Source organism: Pantherophis guttatus, chromosome 2, assembly GCF_059756535.1.
Source record: "Pantherophis guttatus breed Tessera chromosome 2, ASM5975653v1, whole genome shotgun sequence".
Classification (NCBI taxonomy): domain Eukaryota; kingdom Metazoa; phylum Chordata; class Lepidosauria; order Squamata; family Colubridae; genus Pantherophis; species Pantherophis guttatus.
In genome coordinates this window covers 248177544-248198937 of record NC_142064.1, presented here as the reverse complement: position 1 = coordinate 248198937, position 21394 = coordinate 248177544, and the positions used below count along the sequence as shown (strand labels likewise).

General features: G+C 45.1%; 1 protein-coding gene across 3 annotated transcripts in view; it reads right to left on the bottom strand.

The window, feature by feature from the left end:
* Nucleotides 1-898: 898 nt before the first annotated feature.
* LOC117658270 (uncharacterized) overlaps nt 899-21394 on the bottom strand; it is a 35939-nt gene continuing 15443 nt past the window's right edge. The window contains exons 1-6 of one of the 3 annotated variants that reach the window (XM_087883758.1): nt 9888-10425; nt 7844-8462; nt 7048-7162; nt 6853-6920; nt 3996-4125; nt 899-3478 (exon numbers count right to left, since the gene is read on the bottom strand). In XM_087883758.1, the coding sequence (XP_087739884.1) occupies nt 1749-3478; nt 3996-4125; nt 6853-6920; nt 7048-7162; nt 7844-8260 (2460 nt within the window). In that variant the 5' untranslated portion in view covers nt 8261-8462; nt 9888-10425 and the 3' untranslated portion in view covers nt 899-1748. Of the gene's footprint in view, nt 3479-3995; nt 4126-6852; nt 6921-7047; nt 7163-7843; nt 8463-9887; nt 10426-21394 lie in introns of those variants that run through there. The other 2 variants (XM_087883757.1, XM_060684266.2) reach the window with 2 other exon arrangements.

Genomic DNA, 21394 nt, shown 5'->3' with positions numbered 1-21394 from the left:
AAGGCAGAAGTTGGATTCGGAGGAAACTGCTTCCTGCAAACTTTCTCCTCCACGCTTCCACATGCAGCAGTGTCATCCACCGCCTCCAGCTTTGCCGAGAGAGGGCACCGGACAGGGAAATGCCATCTTTGAGAGTGATGTATGCATGATTCAGAATTTAGGATTTCTCCTAGACTCACTGGGTGGTCCTGCTCACCACTTTTTAGCTAATTGCAACATGGTTCTTCACAGACGTTAGGCTGCACGAAGGTGAAGAGGAAATCCGTCAGAAGCCACTCCTCTGTGTTCAGGGAGGTACGTGGAAGAAACCCAGGAGAGACATAAAACTACACAGCAGGAAAAAAAACTAAACAAACTAGGCAAGAAGATCAAGGTGCAGAAAAGTTTTTAAACCTTGACTGAAACCCAAGTAAGCTTCTCAATATAACTGCAACTTTCAACTGGTTATCATTTAATTAAATTACAGTCCTCCCATGGACCTTCTGGTAATCTCCTTGTTTCTCTTATCCACTTTCTATCTTGTCTTCCCTTGCATCTACTTTATTCATCCATGCTACGCATAATACTTTTCTTTATTCCTAGATGATCGTTCTGGCTTGTGAGAGGTCTTATCCCTTCTGATTTACCTCTATGACCCAAAAATGCCTTTGAGGGGCAAGAAAGAACCTGGACCAGCCTGAGCAATGATACTGGGATTCGTTCATGAACTACAGATCACGAATAAACGGAGAAAAACGTTCCAACCACAAGACCTGAAGATTCCAGTGGTTTGAAGAGATTCCTTTGCATATGGAGGTGACAATGCAAGGGGGGGAAAAGAGATTTAACTACAATTAGTGAAAGAAAGGATGTACATGGAAAGAAAAAAGGGGTTAAAAAAACAGAGTTAACCTCTCTGCTCTTTTCGTTCTCTTTATTGTTCAGCTTGATCCAGAACTATTACTGGCAATTGAGCTTCACACCAACATGTGTTATACATTTTTAAAGCAACTAAGAGTTTAATAGATGAGTATAACACATGACTAGAACGAAACCACACCATTGATATTTATTTTATTTAATCCAAATGTGGACTTAGTAGCCCTCACCATACTACAGAAGAGCAAAATATGGCCATAATGCTTGAAAAGAAAATTGCACAAGCACTTGGGGCGCTTCTGGCTCCTTTTGTGAGAGAGGAATTTTCATCCTTTTAGCTCTTCCCACAAGCTGTTCATTGATCTCCATGTGACAATTCCCTCATATCATGAGGCCTTTGACTGTATAATGTTCAATGTTTCTGTATAGATACCGGCTGACTCAGGTCTCAGTTCTACACTGAGGATGCAAATATAATTATTTTTGGGGATCCCAGTTCTATACCATGGGTGCAATTTGATTATTTTTTTGATATTTTCCTTTTGGGCTTAGACGTCTTCGCATCCCTCTGAGAGCTATGACTAACTGGGGGAATGATGACAGTTGGGGAACAGGAAGCTCATTTCTAAACAATAAAATGAAATGAAACTATTCACCATGGGTTTCAAACTCCTCGTGTGACTATGCCATTATGTGACGCATTGCATTCCCTATTCGCGGAGCTGGGGGATGGGCGTCTCCTGCATGTGATGTGACCAGCCCGTGAGCCACCAATTTGACACTGCTATATACTATATATACAGATACATTCAAAAACCCTTTTCAGAGTTCAGTCTGTAAACTGGAAATCCATACATAGAACCCATTAAATCAATAGTTAGCATACATTCTCACCCAAATGTATCTTTGCTTTGGGGATTCTCCAGTCTATGAATCCTGTTATGGGAAATAAGACCATAGGATGTATTGAAGCCCATTCCACATTCCATGCATTTATACGGCTTCTCCCTTGTATGGATCCTTTGATGGGTTGTAAGGTAACTGCTTGTACTGAAACCCTTTCCACACTCCATGCATTTATATGGCTTCTCTCCGGTGTGGATCATTTGATGGCAGGTAAGATCATAGCTTATTCTGAAGTCCTTTCCACACTCCATGCATTTAAAGGGCTTCTCCCCTGTGTGGATCCTTTGATGGGTTGTAAGATGACTGCTTGTTTTGAATTCTTTTTCACACTCCATGCATTTATATGGCCTCTTCCCTGTATGGATCATTTGATGGATTGTAAGTTCGTTGCTTATTCTGAAGCCCTTTCCACACTCCATGCATTTAAAGGGCTTCTCCCCTGTGTGGATCCTTTGATGGGTTGTAAGATGACTGCTTGTTTTGAATTCTTTTTCACACTCCATGCATTTATATGGCCTCTTCCCTGTATGGATCATTTGATGGATTGTAAGTTCGTTGCTTATTCTGAAGCCCTTTCCACACTCCATGCATTTAAAGGGCTTCTCCCCTGTGTGGATCCTTTGATGGGTTGTAAGGTAACTGCTTGCATTGAAGCCCTTTCCACACTCCATGCATTTATATGGCTTCTCCCCTGTGTGGAGCCTTTGATGGCATTTAAGATGACTGTTTCTTCTGAAGCCCTTTCCACACTCCATGCATTTATATGGCTTCTCTCCGGTGTGGATCATTTGATGGCAGGTAAGATCATAGCTTATTCTGAAGTCCTTTCCACACTCCATGCATTTAAAGGGCTTCTCCCCTGTGTGGATCCTTTGATGGATTGTAAGATGACTGCTTGTTTTGAATTCTTTTTCACACTCCATGCATTTATATGGCTTCTCCCCTGTGTGGATCCTTTGATGGGTTGTAAGATGACTGCTTGTTTTGAATTCTTTTTCACACTCCATGCATTTATATGGCCTCTTCCCTGTATGGATCATTTGATGGATTGTAAATTCGTTGCTTATTCTGAAGCCCTTTCCACACTCCATGCATTTAAAGGGCTTCTCCCCTGTGTGGATCCTTTGATGGGTTGTAAGGTAACTGCTTGCATTGAAGCCCTTTCCACACTCCATGCATTTATATGGCTTCTCCCCCGTGTGGATCCTTTGATGGGTAATAAGGATATTCTTTTGGCTAAAGTCCTTTCCACACTCCATGCATTTATATGGCTTCTCCCTCATGCATGTCCTTTTATTAACAATCTTGTTTCCATGTTCATTACTTATATTTGACTTCTCTCCAATGTGGAAATTTTTCTGTGATTCAAGAGACCCATTTACTTGAGAAAGTGGGAATATCCAACTGTAATTTTTTCCTTCGTCTTTGCATATATTGGCTGGTCCTTTGGCTTGAGATGGACAGAGTCCATTTACATCTAATGTGTCTTCATAGAGTCTTACACCTTTCCCAGTATATTTCTTCTTTAGTTTTCCTCGTTCATCAATAAAGTCCTGCATCTGAGCAACAATTGAAGATGAGCTTTCCTTATTCCAGTTATTTGACAGGTTTCTCTCCTGCCTTTGGAATTCTGTTTGAATTGCAGGTTTCTCCATTACGTCTCCTTGTCTAAAGACTTCGATTGGTTCTCCAGAGTCTTTATTGTCATTCTCACCTTCAAAGGGAAAGAGAAATGAAAGTGGGAGAAAGATTAGGGAAAAAGATCACTCTGTTAGAAGTCATATTGATTGCCTTCAGATATTGTGCCAAATTCTAATATATACTGCATATTTGTATCCTTATAATAGCATGGTATTGAAATGATAATATTTCTATTGATGAGGCATAAAACCTTGAAAAAGACATTAAGTCAAAAAACTTGAATGATATAGACGCATCTGGGCCAAAGTAGTTGAAATCTGTGTGATGGAGTTTGCCATTACCTCAAACTAAGGAATTACTTTGTCACTAAAAAGTTTAAATAGAAACACAAAAATAAATTGGACTGGATATATCTAAGCAGAATGCCATAGACCCATTTCCTTCCTAGGAGCAGTAGAAAAACAGAACTTTTCCTTCTCCCTCTGAAGAGGGGATATCTATTTAGAGATGTTTTCAGAAGAACTAACTAATGACATCTAACTACAAAATGTCTTCCTGAACTCTCTGACTGGAGAGTAGGAAACCCTTACCAAGAGAGACCACGTTCTTATAATTCTCCAGCATGACTTCCCAATGCAGAGCTCTTTGGTGAGGATCCAGCTGAGACCATTCCTCCTCGGAGAAAAACACAGCCACCTCCTCAAAGGACACAAGACTCTCCTGAAAGGGGAAAAAAGTATAGAACAGCATCTTTCCTATTATTTAGAAATTCCCAAAGAAAACATATGCACTAAGGGAAATAGCTTTGCTTAGTAGGAATCCGTGGTTCAGATGACGAAATGGACAGAACAAAAAGCCTGTGAGGGTGGGGCAGTGGGCATGGAGGGGCCAGATGGTGTCTGGAAACAACTGCAGCCTGCGCGGAGGGTGGGGGGAGGCATGTGATCTGTCTCACCAACTGTCTTTGCTTGTGTGGAGTGTGCGGTGGAAGTGGAGGAACAGGCTGGACGGCGAGGGCTGAGAATGCAGGGGCTACGCCTTGGCGCCATCTCCCGCCACACCACTTGCTTTGCCTCATAGCAGTGGCACTGGCAGAGGTGCAGTGGGGGGAAGTACGCAATCTGGCCTACCAGTTGTGCCATGTGAACCCTGTCCTTGCTTGCCCGCATTTGCCCGCAAGCAAAGATAGGCAGTGGGATGGTGTCTGGACATGATGGGGCTTTTCAACCTTCACTTCAGAAGGAAGGAGAAGGAAAAAAGGGAGAGCAGTCGCTTGAGGGCTGCCTCTTTGCCAGTCTGTTTCTTTCAGATTTGTCCCGGCCCTCCCATCCCCTTTAAACCTTGGCCTCCCTCTTTGGAGGGTGATAGGGGGCAAGTTTAGGCTAAAGCACAGGAGAAACGGGGGAGAGAAGCCGCACAGCAAAGGAGAAGGGGCTCGCCCGCCTTTCCATGAGACCTCTCGGGTGACACGGCATGCCAAAACTAAAGTGTTAAAGGTATTCTTTCCAAGTCAGCAGCAGCGCCTAATTCAAAACAAAGCACTGCGCCCTTCCCATCGGTTGCCCCACTTTTGGGAAGCGTTTCGTCACCAGTGATGTCATTCAGATTACATCCTGGCGTGTTTTCGAAGGCAGAAGGCGTAGCTGTTGTTGCAGACCTATGGTTCTGCAACGCCCATGAGGTTTTGCGTGGAGAAGCAGATTGCTTCCTCCAGGGTTGGCCTCGGCACCTGCTTCAGACAGCAAACAGAAGAGCTTTGCTCTTTTTCTCCAGGGCCTTTGAAATCCCCCCCCCTTTCACTTTTCTACCTTAAAATTCTGGGCTCTGGCAGTTGGGATGCTTCGTCTTTTGCCAAGAGTGCCTTGCGAGCATCCCCTTGATGGTCTTCCCCTCTCCCCACACAGTTCCCAGGGAGGGAGGGGGGGCAAGAGAGAGAGGAGGGGGGAACAAACGGAAAGGACACCTGGACTCGCAGCGCTTTCTTTTGATTTGCATGCCGTGTTCCCTGAGAGGCCTCATGGAGAGGTGGGCGAGCCCCTCATCCTTAGCTGCTGGGTGGAGGGCTGGGCTGGGCTGAAGCAGAGGAGAAAAGAATGGGGGAAGAAGCAGGCCTCTGCCTGCTGCCAGTGCGTCCCCCCTCAGTGGTCCCAGTTGCTGTGAGTGGTGAGCGCATCAAAAACAAAAAGTGGACTTCTGCACTGCCCCTTGCACTGCGCATGATGGCGAAAGGCAGAGAAGAGCCACCCTCCCTTCGGGAAGGAGCCTGGGGGCGTTTCAACAGTAGGACAAGCCGGTCTTATTCAGATCACATCCCAGCATGGGATCAAATCCCTGCAGGATTTTTTGTTTTAATTTCCCTTCCAAAACATGCAGGGGCAGCACTGGCAGCAGGTGGAGGTCAGAGCCATGGGGTTGCCCACTTCCTGTCCAGCAGTCGCTGCAAACACATTTCAGGCAGCTGCTGTAAGCTGAGTCCTGCTTTTCCCTTTTGAGGAACTCGCCACTCCCTTGCAGCAACTGGCATGAGCAACTGCCTGTGCTGCTGCTGGCTTCACGGGAGCTCTTTGTCCTCCTGGCAGTGCTGCTCTCGGCCACCCAGATTGGCTGCTCCTGCCTGGAGCAGGGCGAATCTGCTGAGATCTACGACCTCCCACCTCCGGCCTGCCAGAGGCCCTTCGCCAGCATGCCCATTTTTCACACTTACAACTACTACCTATGCCAGTGATGGCTAACCTTTTTGCCGTCGCGTGCCAAAAGCAGGGGAAGCCGGGGGGGGGGGGTGTTGCTGGTGCAGGTGCCCACATCCATAATTCAATGCACCCCACCCTCCTGCGCATGCGCACGTGACCTCCCCACACATCCCCCTGCTTTTGGCTTGCAATGGTACGGTGGGCCCGGTAGGCCCGTTTTTCCACCTCCCCAGACTCCAGAGGCTTCCTAGGAGCCTGGGGAGGGCAAAAATAACATTCCCTATCCCCCTGGAGGCCTTACAGAGGCCAGAAACAGTCAGTTTCCCGACTTCTGGTGGGACCAGAAGGCCTGAAAATCAGTTGGCCGGTGGGGGCATGCACGCTGGAGCTGAGCTAGGGCAACACTTGCGTGCCCACCAATAAGGCTCCGCGTGCCACCTGTGGCACCCGTGCCATAAGTTCGCCATCACGGACCTATGCTGTCCACATCAGTGGTGGTTTGCCCCCGGTTCGCACCGGTTCTATAGAACTGGTAGTAAAGCTGGCTGGAGGCCCCGCCCACTGACCCTGACGTAATCAAAATGCTTCTGCGCATGTGCAGAAGAGCACACACACACATGACCGAAGCAAGCACGCACGCGTGGTTCCGCTGCGAACCGGTAGTAAAGGTAAGTAGAACTCACCCCTGGTCCACATCCTCTGATTTCCTGAGGGAAATGGAAAATAAAAATCTAGTAAATGAATGTTCTTCTCTTACCTGAGTTGGAGGTTCAATCCTCCTTTCCAATCCCCCAAAACAAAGAGTCAACTTCCTTCTATTCTTCCCTGTGAGGAAGACAGAATTTCAAAAAGCATCATTAGTGAAATGGGAGGAGGAATGCTATAGAGGAGAGGACACCGAGAAGATGAGAAAGTTAGGATTCATCAAAGGAGTGGAAGGATCTTATATTACCTCCTGAGGTGTCCTGAATTGGATCTCCTGGAGGGATCCCCCTGAAAGACAGTTCTTCAGGGAGATTTGACGGATGCCTCTTTCTCTCAGGATCTCTGATCTCCATTGCGAAGGGCTTGAAATAGGAGAAAAGAATTAATGGACATCACACATGAAGTGGTTTCTTTTCCAGTGAACACCAATGCAAATCACTCGGTGTCGATCAATTAGACTGGGAAGGAAGAAAAAAATCCCTGTGCAAAATCTCTCTTCTAGAATAGATAAGGGAACTACACAAAGATTAGTTAAGCATCTACACATAGTATGAATTTCAGGAAAGGCTGGTAAGAAGACATCAAAATTTGAATCCATTGATCCAAAGGCAAGGATGTTTGTGTATAATATAATGCCTGAACAAGGAGAAGACATGTGGTTGAAGAGTTTAAAATTTGTATTAAATTATAATTTAAAATAAATCTTTTATAAAATGATGTATCCTTCTAGTTAACGCTGATAAACTACCAAAGATATATAATAAAATTTCAAATACATGTTCAAATAAATATGTAAAACATTGAAACTGTAATGTTATCATTTTATATGACTGCGCTAAAAAAAGTCAATGGTTTTCTTTCTTTCCCCCCTTTCCCCTACACTTCTTTCCCTTCCCTTCCCACCCACCATTTCCTACTATTTTCATTTTTTTGTATTTTATATCTTGATAAGCTTAATAAAACTATTAATAGGATACAAAACTGTGAACTTCTTGTTTATTATATTCAACTTTTTCTGGAGTCCCAAGAGGACGTCCTCTCACCTGCAACTCAACCTGCTCCTTCTTCTCCTCCGCCTGGCTCAGGAGGAAGCCTTCCACCAGGGCCACCGCCTGGGAGCTGGTCTCTGCTCCACACTCCCGCACCCAGCTCTCCATCTGCAGGGGCAGAAGGGCCAGGAACTGCTCCAGAACCACCAGGTCCAGCACCTGCGCTTTTGTGTACTTTTCTGGTTTCAACCATCGGCTACAAAAGGAATGGAGTCGGCTGCAAAGTCCTCGGGGACCCTCATCCTCCCGATATTGGACGCTCCTGAAGTTCCAGGCGTGAACTTGTGAAACGATGGTTCCTTCTTCCAGCATCTTCTGCCCAGTTCTTGTCCAGCTCTCCCCGTGGATTCCAGACTGAGCACCGGAAGGGCCTATTCCACTTCCCCCACTTGCTAAAGGACGGCTTGCCATTCTTTCTCTGTCCTATAATGCAATTCTAAATTAGTGGAAGGAAAGTTGTGTACCTCCAAATGCTTTTTCATTTCTTGGAAGAAATATCTGTTGGAAGAAATATCCTCTGGGTTCTACTCCAAGTGGGGAAACAGACATTGGAAACATGGAGACTGCTTGGAAAGATGGTTTAATGGTGGACAGGATCACATGGCTTGAGTTCCTGAACAGAAAAGGGGAGATACAGAAAGTCTTCGGGTTTTTATGCTCTCTCTGGCTCTGCATTTCTTGGGGCCCCAAAAGAGTATCCTGATTGGTTGTCGGACTCCCAGGAGGTGGGGGTTTTAGCTAGCCTTGCTGGCTGATGGTCACATGTGCTTCCCAGGTCACATGTGGTGAGTTTCTGCTGCTATTGTCTAGAGGGCTAATCCTATCTTTGTTGGATCTTTGGCAATTCCTACTTTGGCTCTGCCTGAAGGAGGCAGATCTTTGTTATGTAGAATAGACTGGCCCAGGCCTTAATGGCCCATTGACAAAGGGTGGGGGGCAGGAAGGTGGGAGCTGCTTTGTCTGAAAAATATGCTTCTCCATTTCTCATCCAGGGAAATATAATATTCTGCCTTTTTCATATTTTCTAAAATATTTCACTCTTCCAGGAAAGGGGTGGGTGCTAACTTCCTACATATCCATCTGGTTCAGTTCCAATACAGGAGGATGGCGCTGGAAATAAAATGGAGGCTGGAGGCCGATTGGAAAGAAAGGTTCCCTTTATTGTTGAAGCAGATCCACCAACCACATGTGATTCTGGGACAGCTGACAAAATGGAGTTTAGAGTGGGTGGATTTTATACCTTCTGGATTCCTATGGGATCATGGTTGGCTCTATAGGCAAATGGGGAAATGCAAATCCTAGGTCTTTGTCTGAGCTAATTTGGTCAACCTTTGGCTTAATTGTGTTGCTTATCTGATGTTTCTGCCTGACCCAGTCTTTCTGAATGGATTACAAAATCTCCATTTCTAAAAGCTGGCCTCCTCAGTTTCCGCTTGGGGCAGGGAGACTGAGGCTGGTTTCTGCCTCCCTCAAGAGCATGTGTCTCCATTTCTCCCTTAGGGGAAATATAATACTCTGCTTCTTTTTAATATTCCCCCAAATATTTCATTCTTGGGGGGAGGGGCTTCCCACACATTCATAGCAATGTTCACCTAGCCATGGGAATACCTAAAGTCCTCTTAGCCAAAGAAATAACGTTGTCTCTAAAGAAGATGAACAAATGAGTTCCATTTTGCGATTCTCTTATAGAAAAGAGAATATATTCAAACAACCAGAAAGTAGTGGATTGGCCCATTCATCAACACACATCCCCAATTATATCGCCTTGTCCCGCCTTTTCTTTTAGGGGCTCCTTGACTGGGAAGCTTTCCCCCATGCCTCTTACAACCATGGGAAAGGGGGGTTAGGAGGGAGGGAAACAGGGGGTCTCAGGAAGGGATCTCCCACTCCTCAAACTCAAAAAACTGAACCTGGATGAGGAGTAGGCAAGAGAGAGAGAGAGAGAGAGAGAGAGAGAGAGAGAGAGAGGGAGGGAGGGAGGGAGGGAGGGAGGGAGAGAGAGAGGGAGGGAGGGAGGGAGGGAGAGAGAGAGACCTACCGTCTCCACCTCTGGATTTTGTTTCCGCCTTTCAAATTCCTGCAGATCTCAAAGGGTTAAAGTGAGAGAGAGTCCAGTATCCTGGAAAGGCAAAATGACTCACTGGCTTCCCCATTTGTAAGGTCCAAAGCTGAAGTGCCCCCCCTGGTGGATTTTCTGTGCACGGAAGGTGCTCATGCAAAGAGCAGAGAAATGGGGGGGGGCAGGAAGGGGGTCCTTGACTGGGAAGCTTTTGGCCATGCCTCTTATAATCATGGGAAAGCGGGGTTAGGAGGGAGGGAAACAGGGGGTCTCAGGAAGGGATCTCCCCCTCCTCAAACTCAAAAAAATGAACCTGGATGAGGAGTAGGCAAGAGAGAGAGAGAGAGAGAGGGAGGGAGAGAGAGAGAGAGAGGGAGGGAGGGAGGAGAGAGAGAGAGAGGGAGGGATGGAGGGAGGGAGGGAGAGAGAGAGAGAGAGGGAGGGAGGAGAGAGAGAGGGAGGGAGGGAGGGAGAGAGAGAGAGAGGGAGGGAGAGAGAGAGACCTACCGTCTCCACCTCTGGATTTTGTTTCCGCCTTTCAAATTCCTGCAGATCTCAAAGGGTTAAAGTGAGAGAGAGTCCAGTATCCTGGAAAGGCAAAATGACTCACTGGCTTCCCCATTTGTAAGGTCCAAAGCTGAAGTGCCCCCCCTGGTGGATTTTCTGTGCACGGAAGGTGCTCATGCAAAGAGCAGAGAAATGGGGGGGGGGGGCAGGAAGGGGGTCCTTGACTGGGAAGCTTTTGGCCATGCCTCTTATAATCATGGGAAAGCGGGGTTAGGAGGGAGGGAAACAGGGGGTCTCAGGAAGGGATCTCCCACTCCTCAAACTCAAAAAACTGAACCTGGATGAGGACTAGGCAACACACACACACAAACCTGCCTTCTCCACCTCTACCTATCTTTTCCACTTCTGAATCTTTAAGACTTTCTGGCCTTTTTAAACTTCCTGCAAAGCTCAAAGGGTTAAAGTGAGAGAGACTCCAGTATCCTAGAAAGGCAAAAACTGAAGGATATCACTTTCTTCCTATTTTAACAGGGGCCCAAAGCTGAAGTGCCCCCCCTGGTGCATTTTCTGTGCACGGAAGGTGCTCATGGAAAGAGCGGAGAAATGGTGCATTTCCCATGGGAGGCCAGGAAGGGACTCCTTGACTGGGAAGCTTTTGGCAATGTTCTACTGTAGTAAAGAGCATTCTATTTAAAGTAGTGGTATTAGAAAAAAAGCCATTCCCTAATAAGAATCTCATTTAAATCTGTTGCTGAGGAAGGAAGGAATAAGTCAACCGAAACAAGAAGAAAAGGTGACTGTACAATGTGCTCCAGCTTGATTTTCCAAAGGAAAGGGAGAATACAAATCTAATAAATTTCCTCATCTTGCATTGAGTTGGAATTTTGACCACTATCTCAGCTTTACCATATGGATGAGTCAACTTCTTCCTACCCTTCCATGCTCAGTCGAGGACTACCTATAATATGTACATCAGCCGATTTCCTGAGAGAAAGGGAAATAATAATCTAGTTACTGAATGTCCTTTTCAATGCTTTTCCAAGTCTAGCAATGTTCATGTAACCAGGGGAATATGAGAACAAGCCATTAATTCCTCAACAACCATTCAACAACACTCATCCCCATAGGAGGACTTTTCTGAGATGGTAAATTGATGACTTCCACCTAGAATATTCAGTGTATTTATCAAATGATGAAAATTCAACCCACATCAAATGAAATGCCAGTCAATTTACCCTACTTTAGGACGCTCCATTTCTCTTTTTTCCTACGCTCAGCCATGCAAGTTCGCACAACATGCCCTGAACACAAACAGGTCAACCAAATTGAGGGGCTCAGTTTACGTACGTGAAACACAAAGGCTTAACATGATGATCTGGTTCACTACCCTCCCATGGTAAATTGAACTGCAGACACACCAAACCTAGTTTAGTGTCATCCGGCCCATAATGGGAATGCAGGCATAATCTTTTGCATCTCTTCCTTGCTGACCGTTCCTGGTTTCCTGCTCAACCTTTGCCACGCAAGCTCACCCACTCCCCCTATGCAGGAGCTTTTCCAAAGAAATGGGAAAGAAAGACTATCCAGTTCCACCCCTTTCTTTTCTGGGACCTGAATTTATTCCTCATCTGGAGCTCTGCTTTCCCCTCTGCCTGTTAGAATCATTGATCATGGGATCTGGGAGTCTCCCACTCCCAAGACTCAAATGATTGTATCTGGATGTACACAGTGTGCAGTTCGGGGGCAGCTGACCAACTAACTGGGTTAGTGGAAGGCTTCTTACATGGTTCTGTAACTTTGAAGTTTGGGGTTTGTGCAATATGGGCTTTGTGTTCTGAAAGGGAGTTGGGTAATCCTTTTTTTTTTTTTTATAAAAGAAACAAAAATTTAATAGATCAGTCATTCCTTCCATGTGACATCTTGGTGTTGTCTGCAATAGTTCTTTTTGTTGTTTCTTCTATCTTCATTGTCGCCAAGTCCATTACAACAATTCATCACTAACAGAATATTCTGATTATAGCATTTTTATACATAACTATTAATTTACTTATTTGTATCTCTTTTCTAACCAATGGTAAAATTGATTCCATATCTTAAAGTATTCTGAATCTTCTCTTTCTTTAATCATCAAAGTCAATCTATTCATTTCTGCACCCTCTAATTTTTTTTTAATTACTTCTCCTTCCAAAGGTATTTTCTCTGCTTTCCAGTGTTGTGCATAAACAATTCTTGCAGCTGTTATTACATGTATAATCAAATAGATATTTTCTATACTATTTTTTTCTGGAAGGATACCCAATAGGAACAGCTCTGGTTTTAAATCAATACGTTGTTGTATCATTTCTTCCAGCCATATCTTAATTTTATTCCAATAATTTTTAGCTTTTGAACATGTCCACCACATATGATAATATGAACCTGGTAACTGGTGACATTTCCAACATTTAGCTGATTTATCTTTAAACATTTTTGACAGTTTCTCAGGGGGCATATGCCATCTATCAAACATTTTATATATTTTAAAAATAAAAAACTTTATATATAACATCTTATATTGATTTTCCTTATATGCAGTGGACATTGTTAATTTATAATTCCTTTCCCATAACTGTTGCCATTTATCTAAATCAATTGAATAGCCAAGATTCTTTGCCCAGGCTATCATTGTTTCCTTTACTTACTCCCCCTACAGTTCAATGCCAAGTAAGAAGTTATAGAATTTTTTAATTAATTTATCTACTGTTCCTGTGAGTATCCCATCCAACTCTTTTCTTTTCAGAATAAAAACCATATAATTTAGCATCTTTTTCATATCTTGTTTGTATCTGCATGTACATATACCAGTCCATCTCAATCCCGTTGTTCCAATTTTCGTTTCCCTTTCAATTCCCCCTTATCTGTTAATAAATCCTTGTATCTAACAATATTTCCAAAGTTAAAAACATTTGGGTGTATTAAAGCTTCCATTGTTGATAATCATATTGGTATTTTTACATAATACAGTATTTACCTCTAGCTTTCTCCCACACCAATAACAATGCATTCCTTATATAATGTCTATGAAAGTACGTATGTATCAGGGGTGAAATCTAAAATTTGTTACTACCGGTTCTGTGGACGTGGCTTGGTGGTGGTGGGGTAATGTGACTGGGTGGGCGTGGCCAACTTTTTTTTTTATTTTTAAAAGCATTTTTTCTACAACCTTAAGAGGTTGCAGAAAAAAATGCTTTTAAAAGCCTCTGACGATCCCAGCTGAGCTGCCCGATCATCAGAGGCTTTTTTTAAAAACTTTTAAAAGCATTTTTTCGGCTGAAGAGGTTGTAGAAAAACTGCTTTTAAAAGTAAAAAAACCAGCCTCTGATGATTGCGTGGCTCAGCTGGGCATGGGGGGGGCAGGGATTTTTGCTACCAGTTCTCCGAACCACCCGCCTCCATCGCTACCGGATCAGGTGATCTGGTCTGAACCGGGAGCATTTCACTCCTGGTATGTATCTTATTTCTACCATACCATAAGAATGCATGCCATCCCAGTTGTAAATCATGACCTTCCAATGTTAATAGTCTTGTATTTCTTAATTCAACCTATTCCTTCATCCAAGTCAATGCTGCTGCCTGGTAATATAATTCCCAATTCGGCAGTCCAAATCCTCCACATAATCTCATGTCCTGAAGCATTTTTATGCTTATTCTTGCTTTTTCCCCTTGCCATATAATTTTTTCAGTTGTTTAGGAGTCTAGTGGTCCACTTCAGAAAACTCAGTTTTGCAGCAATTCTTGTCAGCCCCAAGGATCTTGAGAAATCTCTCTCTACCTCTCTTTTCTCTCTCTCTTTCTCTCTCTCCTTCTCTTTCTCTCTTTATATCTCTGTCTCTCCCTCTTTCTCTTTCTCTCTTCCTGTCCTTCCCTCCCTCTGTCTCTATGTGTGTGTCTCTCTCTTCCTCTGCCTTTCTCTCTTTATCTTCTGGAGGCAGGGAAGGCAAAAAACAAGCCATTTTAGTCCATCTTTTAGCCTCCTGGGCAGGGGTGAAATTCAAAATTTTTCCCAACCAATTCTGTGAGCGTGGCATCGTGAGTGTGGCAGGGAAGGATATTGCAAAATCTCCATTCCCACCCTGCAAGGCTCCCGAAGGCAAGTCCTACACTCGGCTGAAGGGTGGGCAGGGCGATGTGGGCAGGGCAGCCTCATGGTCCTACGTGGGCTGGATTAATGGCTTTGGTGGGCCACATGCGGCTCACAGGCCATAGTTTTAGGACCCATGGACTAAAAGATCTCCAAGATCCCATCCACTTCTATTATTCTGTAAAGAAATAAGTCAACCCAAACAAGAAGGAAAAATGAAAGGTGACATTACTATATAGATCAGCTTGACTTTCTGAAGAGAGAATACAAATCTAATAAGTTTCCTCCGCTTACTTGAATTGGAATTTTAACCATTTCAGCTCCACAGTAAAGAAGAGTCAACACGTTTATTGTTTATTGTTTATTTATGTGGCGCGGCCACATGTTTATTGGACCCGTGTCCCTCCTGGCTGGTGCTGGCCTCTCGGGAGGTTACACGAGGCTGGCTCCAGGGGATTATAAATGCTTCCTTGAGAGAGGGTGTCTTCCCTGCTGCCTTGAAGGAGGCGGTGGTGAGGCCTCTCCTCAAGAAGCCTTCTCTGGACCCAGCAGTGTTGGCTAATTACCGTCCAGTCTCCAACCTTCGCTTCATTGCAAAGGTTGTTGAGAGTGTGGTAGCGCGACAGCTTCCTCAGTACTTGGATGAATCGGCTTATCTAGATCCGTTCCAGTCGGGCTTCAGGCCTGGATACAGCACGGAAACGGCATTGGTCGCATTGGTAGATGATCTCTGGAGGGCCCGGGACAGGGGTTGCTCCTCTATCCTGGTCCTATTAGACCTCTCAGCAGCTTTTGATACCATCGACCATGGTATCATGCTGCACCGGTTGGAGGAGTTAGGGGTGGGAGGCACCGTGTTGCGGTGGTTCTCCTCCTTTCTATCTGATCGGTCGCAGTCTGTGTTGACAGGGGGGCAGAGGTCGACCCCGAGGCCCCTTATATGTGGGGTGCCACAGGGGTCGGTTCTCTCACCCCTTCTGTTCAACATTTATGTGAAGCCGCTGGGTGAGATCATCCGTGGTTTTGGGGTGAAGTATCATCAGTATGCTGATGATACTCAGCTATACATCTCCACCCCGGACCACCCCAATGATGCCCTTAAAGTGATGTCCCAGTGCCTGGAGGCTGTACGGATCTGGATGGGGAGGAACAGACTCAGGCTCAACCCATCCAAGACCGAGTGGCTGTGGTTTCCGACGTCCCGATATAGTCAATTGGTGCCATCACTGACTATTGGGGATGAGTCATTGCCCCCCACGGAGAGGGTTCGCAACTTAGGCGTCCTCTTGGACTCACGGCTGTCTTTAGAAGAACACTTGACAGCTGTGGCCGGGAGGTCTTTTTATCAGGTTCGCCTGATTCGCCAGTTGCGTCCCTTTCTGGATCGGGACTCGTTAAAAACGGTCACTCATGCCCTCGTCACTTCACGCCTGGACTACTGTAATGCTCTCTACATGGGGCTCCCCTTGAGGAGCACCCGGAGGCTCCAGCTGGTCCAGAATGCGGCCGCGCGGGTAGTTATGGGAGCAGCATGGCGCTCCCATGTGGCTCCCCTCCTGCGCGAGCTGCACTGGCTCCCTGTGGTCTTCCGGGTGCGCTTCAAGGTCTTAGTTACCACCTTTAGAGCGCTCCATGGTTTAGGACCGGGGTACTTACGAGACCGCCTTCTGCCACCAATAGCCTCTCACCGCCCAGTACGCTCCCATAGAGAGGGGCTTCTCAGGGTGCCGTCAGCCAAACAATGTCGACTGGCGGCCCCCAGGGGGAGAGCCTTTTCTGTGGGGGCACCCACCATCTGGAACGAACTCCCCCCAGAGATACAGAAGATTCCGGATCTGCGCACTTTCCGCCGTGCCCTCAAAACATTCCTGTTTCAGCAGGCCAGCCTGGCCTAACTTTCCCTTTATATTGCTTTTTGATTTATTTTAAACTGGGATGTCTTGAATTATCTAGGACCAGAATGTTTAGTATATTTTAATTGGTTTTTTATTATTAACGTTTGTATTACATGTATTTTTATCGTTCGCTGTTCACCGCCCTGAGTCCCTTAGGAATAGGGCGGTATATAAATTTAATAAATAAATAAATAAATAAATAAATAAATAAATAAATAAATAAAACACCTTTCTACTCTTCCATGCGAGGGAGACACAATTTTAAAATACATAATGAATAAAGTAGGCAGAAGCATTCTATAGATCTCTATTGGGAATAGGAGGACCTTATATTACAGTGATGGCTAACCCTTTTCTCGTTGTGTGCTGAAAATGCGCACGTGCCAGTACCCATAATGCAATGTGGCCCCCTGCACATGCACGCAAGACCCCCCAAATTCCCCGTCCTCCCATGCATGCGTGCATGACCTCCCCCACTCCCCCATGCATTCTTGCGTGACCCCCACCCCCATTTTGGCCCTAGCAGGCCTCCCTGCAGCCTCCTGAGACCAAAAATGGGCCATGGGGGGTGTGCATGCTCCCCCCAGCCCCCCAAGCATGAGCGTGTGATCTCCCCGCCCCCACATAAGCGTGCGCACACTTCCTCTTTCTTTCTTGTCTCTTTCTTTCTTCCCTCTCTCTCTCTCTCACACACACACACACACCTGGTCGGGGACGAAGTGATCCGGTGAGCTCCAGAGCAGCAGCAGTGGCAGGAGAAGGAAGACAGCAGCATGTACCCCGAGGCCAAGCGCACCAGGCCCAAAAGGTGAGTGAGCCTCACCATGTCCCCTTAGCTTTTTGGCCAAGCGCAGCAGATCTCCCTCCCCCGCTGCATCGGCAAGGAAGATCTTCCACGCACCTCTGAAGAAAAGGCTGACAGCGGGCGGTCCTTCGGGGAGATGCTGCAGCCACTGTGCTAGGACTGATAGGGGCAGTGGTGGTGGCAGTATCAGGAGATGGTAGTAGCAGCCTTGGCACAAGGGGGCAATGGTGGTGGGGAGGGCGAAGCCGCCAGCCCAGCAAGCTGTCCCCCCACCATCCCCACTGTGGCTGCAAAGGCAGTGGCTTTGAGAACTGCTGGCCAGCGGAAAGGGGGCTGCCCGGCCTGGCAAACTTTGTAGCCATGCGGCTGCTGCAAAGCTTGCCAGGCTGCCCCCCCCCAGTTCCCCCACTGCAAAGGCAGCGGCTTCAGGAGCTGTTGTCTGGTGGAAAGGGGGCTGCCCAACCCAGTATGTTTTGTAGCCACGTGGCGTCCCCCGAGGCCAAGCACACCAGGCCCAAAAGGCAAGAGAGCCTCGCCATGTCCCCCCAAGACGGGTCTTCAGCCAAGCACATCAAGTCTCCCTTTCCCACCGCCAGTGTCGGCCTTACCTTCTAGAGCTTCCATGTGCCTCAAAGGAAAGGTGGCGGCGGTGGCAGGAGAGGGCAGTGGTGGCATGGACAGCTACACCACCAGCGGCTTTGGGAGACACTGGCGGTGGGGAGGGGGCCGCCAGCCCAGAAAGCTTCGCAGCTGGCTCTTTGAGAGCAACCATAATGCTGATGCAGCCCTCAATAAATTGAGCTAGGGGAGGCGTGAACGGCAGAACGACGGGCTTTTTGAGGGCTCTCAAGGACCCATCGATATCTCCGTGGTCCGAAGGTCCCCAGGGACCTAAGCATCTTCTAGGGATGACAAACAAGAGGAGCATATATTGGTCAACACAGGGAGTCTGCAAACTCCTTGGTAGGACTGGAAGAAGTTCCTCAAATCGGACAGCACAGAAAGTGACCTAGATGTCACTAGGAAGCTGGGGCAGCTACAACAAAAGTGGATGAATTAAGACAGCATGTCACATGGAGGTGAGAGTGTTTTGATTTTTTTTACCAAGAGTTTCTCTTCAAATCCATCTGGAAAATTCACAGGGTGGAAAAGACTAGCTGAAAGAGAGGAGTGAGAGTGGGTGTGTATCCACTCTCAAATTCAGTAATTTGGCAGTGCGGAAAGCGAAACCGGAAGCTTTTTTACTATTTTGCTATTGAAAAAAAAAAAGAGAGAACTTGGGGAATTTTGAATCTTTTTAAAATTGATAATAAGAATTGGGACATTCATTTAAATCCCATTTGAATGAATTATTATAGAATGGGGAAGATTGCTACAAGAATCTTGAATCAACAAATCTTAAAGAACTGAAAGTGCTGTGTTAAATGTTAAAACTTAACCTGTAGTGCCATCTAGTGGCGAAGGGGAAAAAAAGATATATACTTTGAAGAAATTTTAATAAATAACTGACCTTGACATTTTGGCTGAATGATAATTGTACAGCTGTGGAAGAGAGATTAAATGTCAGCCTCCATTTTTACTGCTTCAGCTGCCATAAGAAACGGGTGGGAAACGGGGGCGAAGGGGGAGAAGGGCGCAGGAGTCTTTCCAAGAAACGAAACCGATTCTCCAAAGGAGCCGTCAGACCAACCATCATTACATTCCTGATGGATGACATTGCCAGACGTGATTCCACCTGACCTTTGGGAAACCTTTGGATTGGATGATGGACGATGGACAAGGGGGGGGGAGATGCTTTCTAGATGCAATTTCACGCGTTTTGCTTAGTTCCAGCTTTACCTGGGTTGCGATCGCTTCATTTTCAGTAAAAGTATTAATCTCTATAAATAATGGAGTTTGGATCATTCTTTCCTGGATTTTGAAGGAAGCATACCTGACAATAAGCGTCAACGGACAAATTACAAGAAAAACCAATTATCTCATTTGAAATGGAATGTTCTGAATTCTACTTAAGATTTCAAAATATAGAGGAAGAAAAATGAGAAAATTTACCCAAGCTAATTGCTGAGATTTTGTCAGAAGCTTTGGAACAACCCAAGGAAAATATTTTAAATGAGATTGAGGAAGCGTTTAGAGTATATACAAGATATGCAATGAGGAATAAATTACCAAGAGAAGTACATGTAAAATTCACAAAGAAGGAAAGATTCTACAAGCAGCAAGAATTACACCATTGAAACATAAAAATAAAGAACTTGTGGTTCTACAACAAATACCCAGAAGAGTTAGGGATCTGAGGAGAGAATATCAATTCCTAACAAAATATTTAATATTTAAAGGAGTGAGTTTTAGATGGTTAATACCTGAAGGAATTATGGTGACATGGCAAGAACAAAGACACAGACTTGATTCCATTGAAAAAGCAAAGTTGTTTCATAAACAATTTTGTGGACCGTTAGAGAAAGATCAGGGTGCAGTAGGCGAGACAAAACAGAGAGATGAAGAGAAAGATAAAGATGAAAAAACAAAAGAAGAAAGAGCATTAAGAGAGGGGGCAAGATCTAAAGATCCAATGGAACAAAGAGAGACAAGGGCGAAAAACTAGTAACAAGTAAACCATGGAAGAAGGAATTAAGAGCAATATCACTAAATGTAAATGGACTAAATGCGGCGATAAAAAGAAATATACACGTGGCCCCGTTGTGAACCAGTAGTAAAGGTAAGTAGAACTTGTAAGTACAGTTCTTTGAAAAGATAAAGTTTGTTTGCATTTGCTTTGAAACTGCTTGTAGAAATGCTAGCCAGCATCTACAGAAAGCATTCCATAATGTGGTGTGCTGTATCTCTACTCTAAACTGCTGGTTTTCAAGATTTCAGCCAAGAGTTCTATAAATTCCTCCCCCATCTTCCTCTGGGAGCCTGGCTGGAGACTCTTAAACTAATTACTGCAGTGGCAGGAGGTTTTTTTTTTTAAAAAACTGCAATGTGAGAGTTCTGTAAATTACCACCAAAACCCATCTGGGCAGCTGTCTGAAGACGCTTGAGCTGATGAGCAGCAAGTGGATTTTTTTAAAACTACAAACGGAGAGCTCTGCGAGTCTGCTTGGAAGTTTAGTTATTCTTTCACCTGAACCAGAATCAGCTGATCGGCGGTGGAAACAACTGATCAGCGGCCTGCAGGAAGTAAGTCAGATCGTCATTCATTTAACAAGCCATTGGATTCAATTAATGAATTTGATTTTAAAAATTTGTAAAATTGAATCTGATTCATTTGACACATTTTTTGAGGTACGAACCTAATGGGCAGGCTCCATTAGGTTCGTACCTCAAGGAATACCTGTATTTCTATTTTTCCAGTTTCACCCATCCTGTTCCTTTAATAAAGCATCCAGATTTACGCACATGGTCTGTTTTATTGGAGGATAGTTGGGTTTAGCTGCACACAGAGCAACATGTAACGTATAATGAAGACAGAACAGACCTTATGATTCTAGGAAAATTTCACCTTTGAGAGTGATGTATGCATGATTCAGAATTTAGGATTTCACCTACACTCACTGGGTGGTCCTGCTCACCACTTTTTAGCTAATTGCAACATGGTTCTTATCAGAAGTTAGGCTGCACGAAAGTGAAAAGGAAATCCGTCAGAAGCTACACCTCTGTGTTCAGGGAGGTAGGTGAAACAAACCTGGGAGAGACATAAAACTACACAGCAGGCTAAAAAAAACCTAAGCAAGTAAAACAAGCTGCATAAAAGTTTTTAAACCTTGGTTGAAACCCGAGTAAGCTTCTCAATATAACTGCAACTTTCAACTATTAAATTTCTTTTAATTGTTCATCCTTTCAGCTCTTCCCACACACTCTAGATTGATCTCCATGTGACAATTCCCTCATATCATGAGGCCTTTGACTGAATAATGTTCAATGTTTCTGCATATATACCGGCTGACTCAGGTTTCAGTTCTACACTGAGGATGCAAATTTAATTACTTTTGGGGATCCCAGTTCTACACCATGGGTGCAATTTGATTATTTTTTGATATTTTCCTTTTGGGCTTAGGGAAGCAGCATCTGTTAGACGTCTTCGCATCACTCTGAGAGCTATGACTAACTGGGGGAATGATGACAGTTGGGGAACAGGAAGCTCATTTCTAAAAAA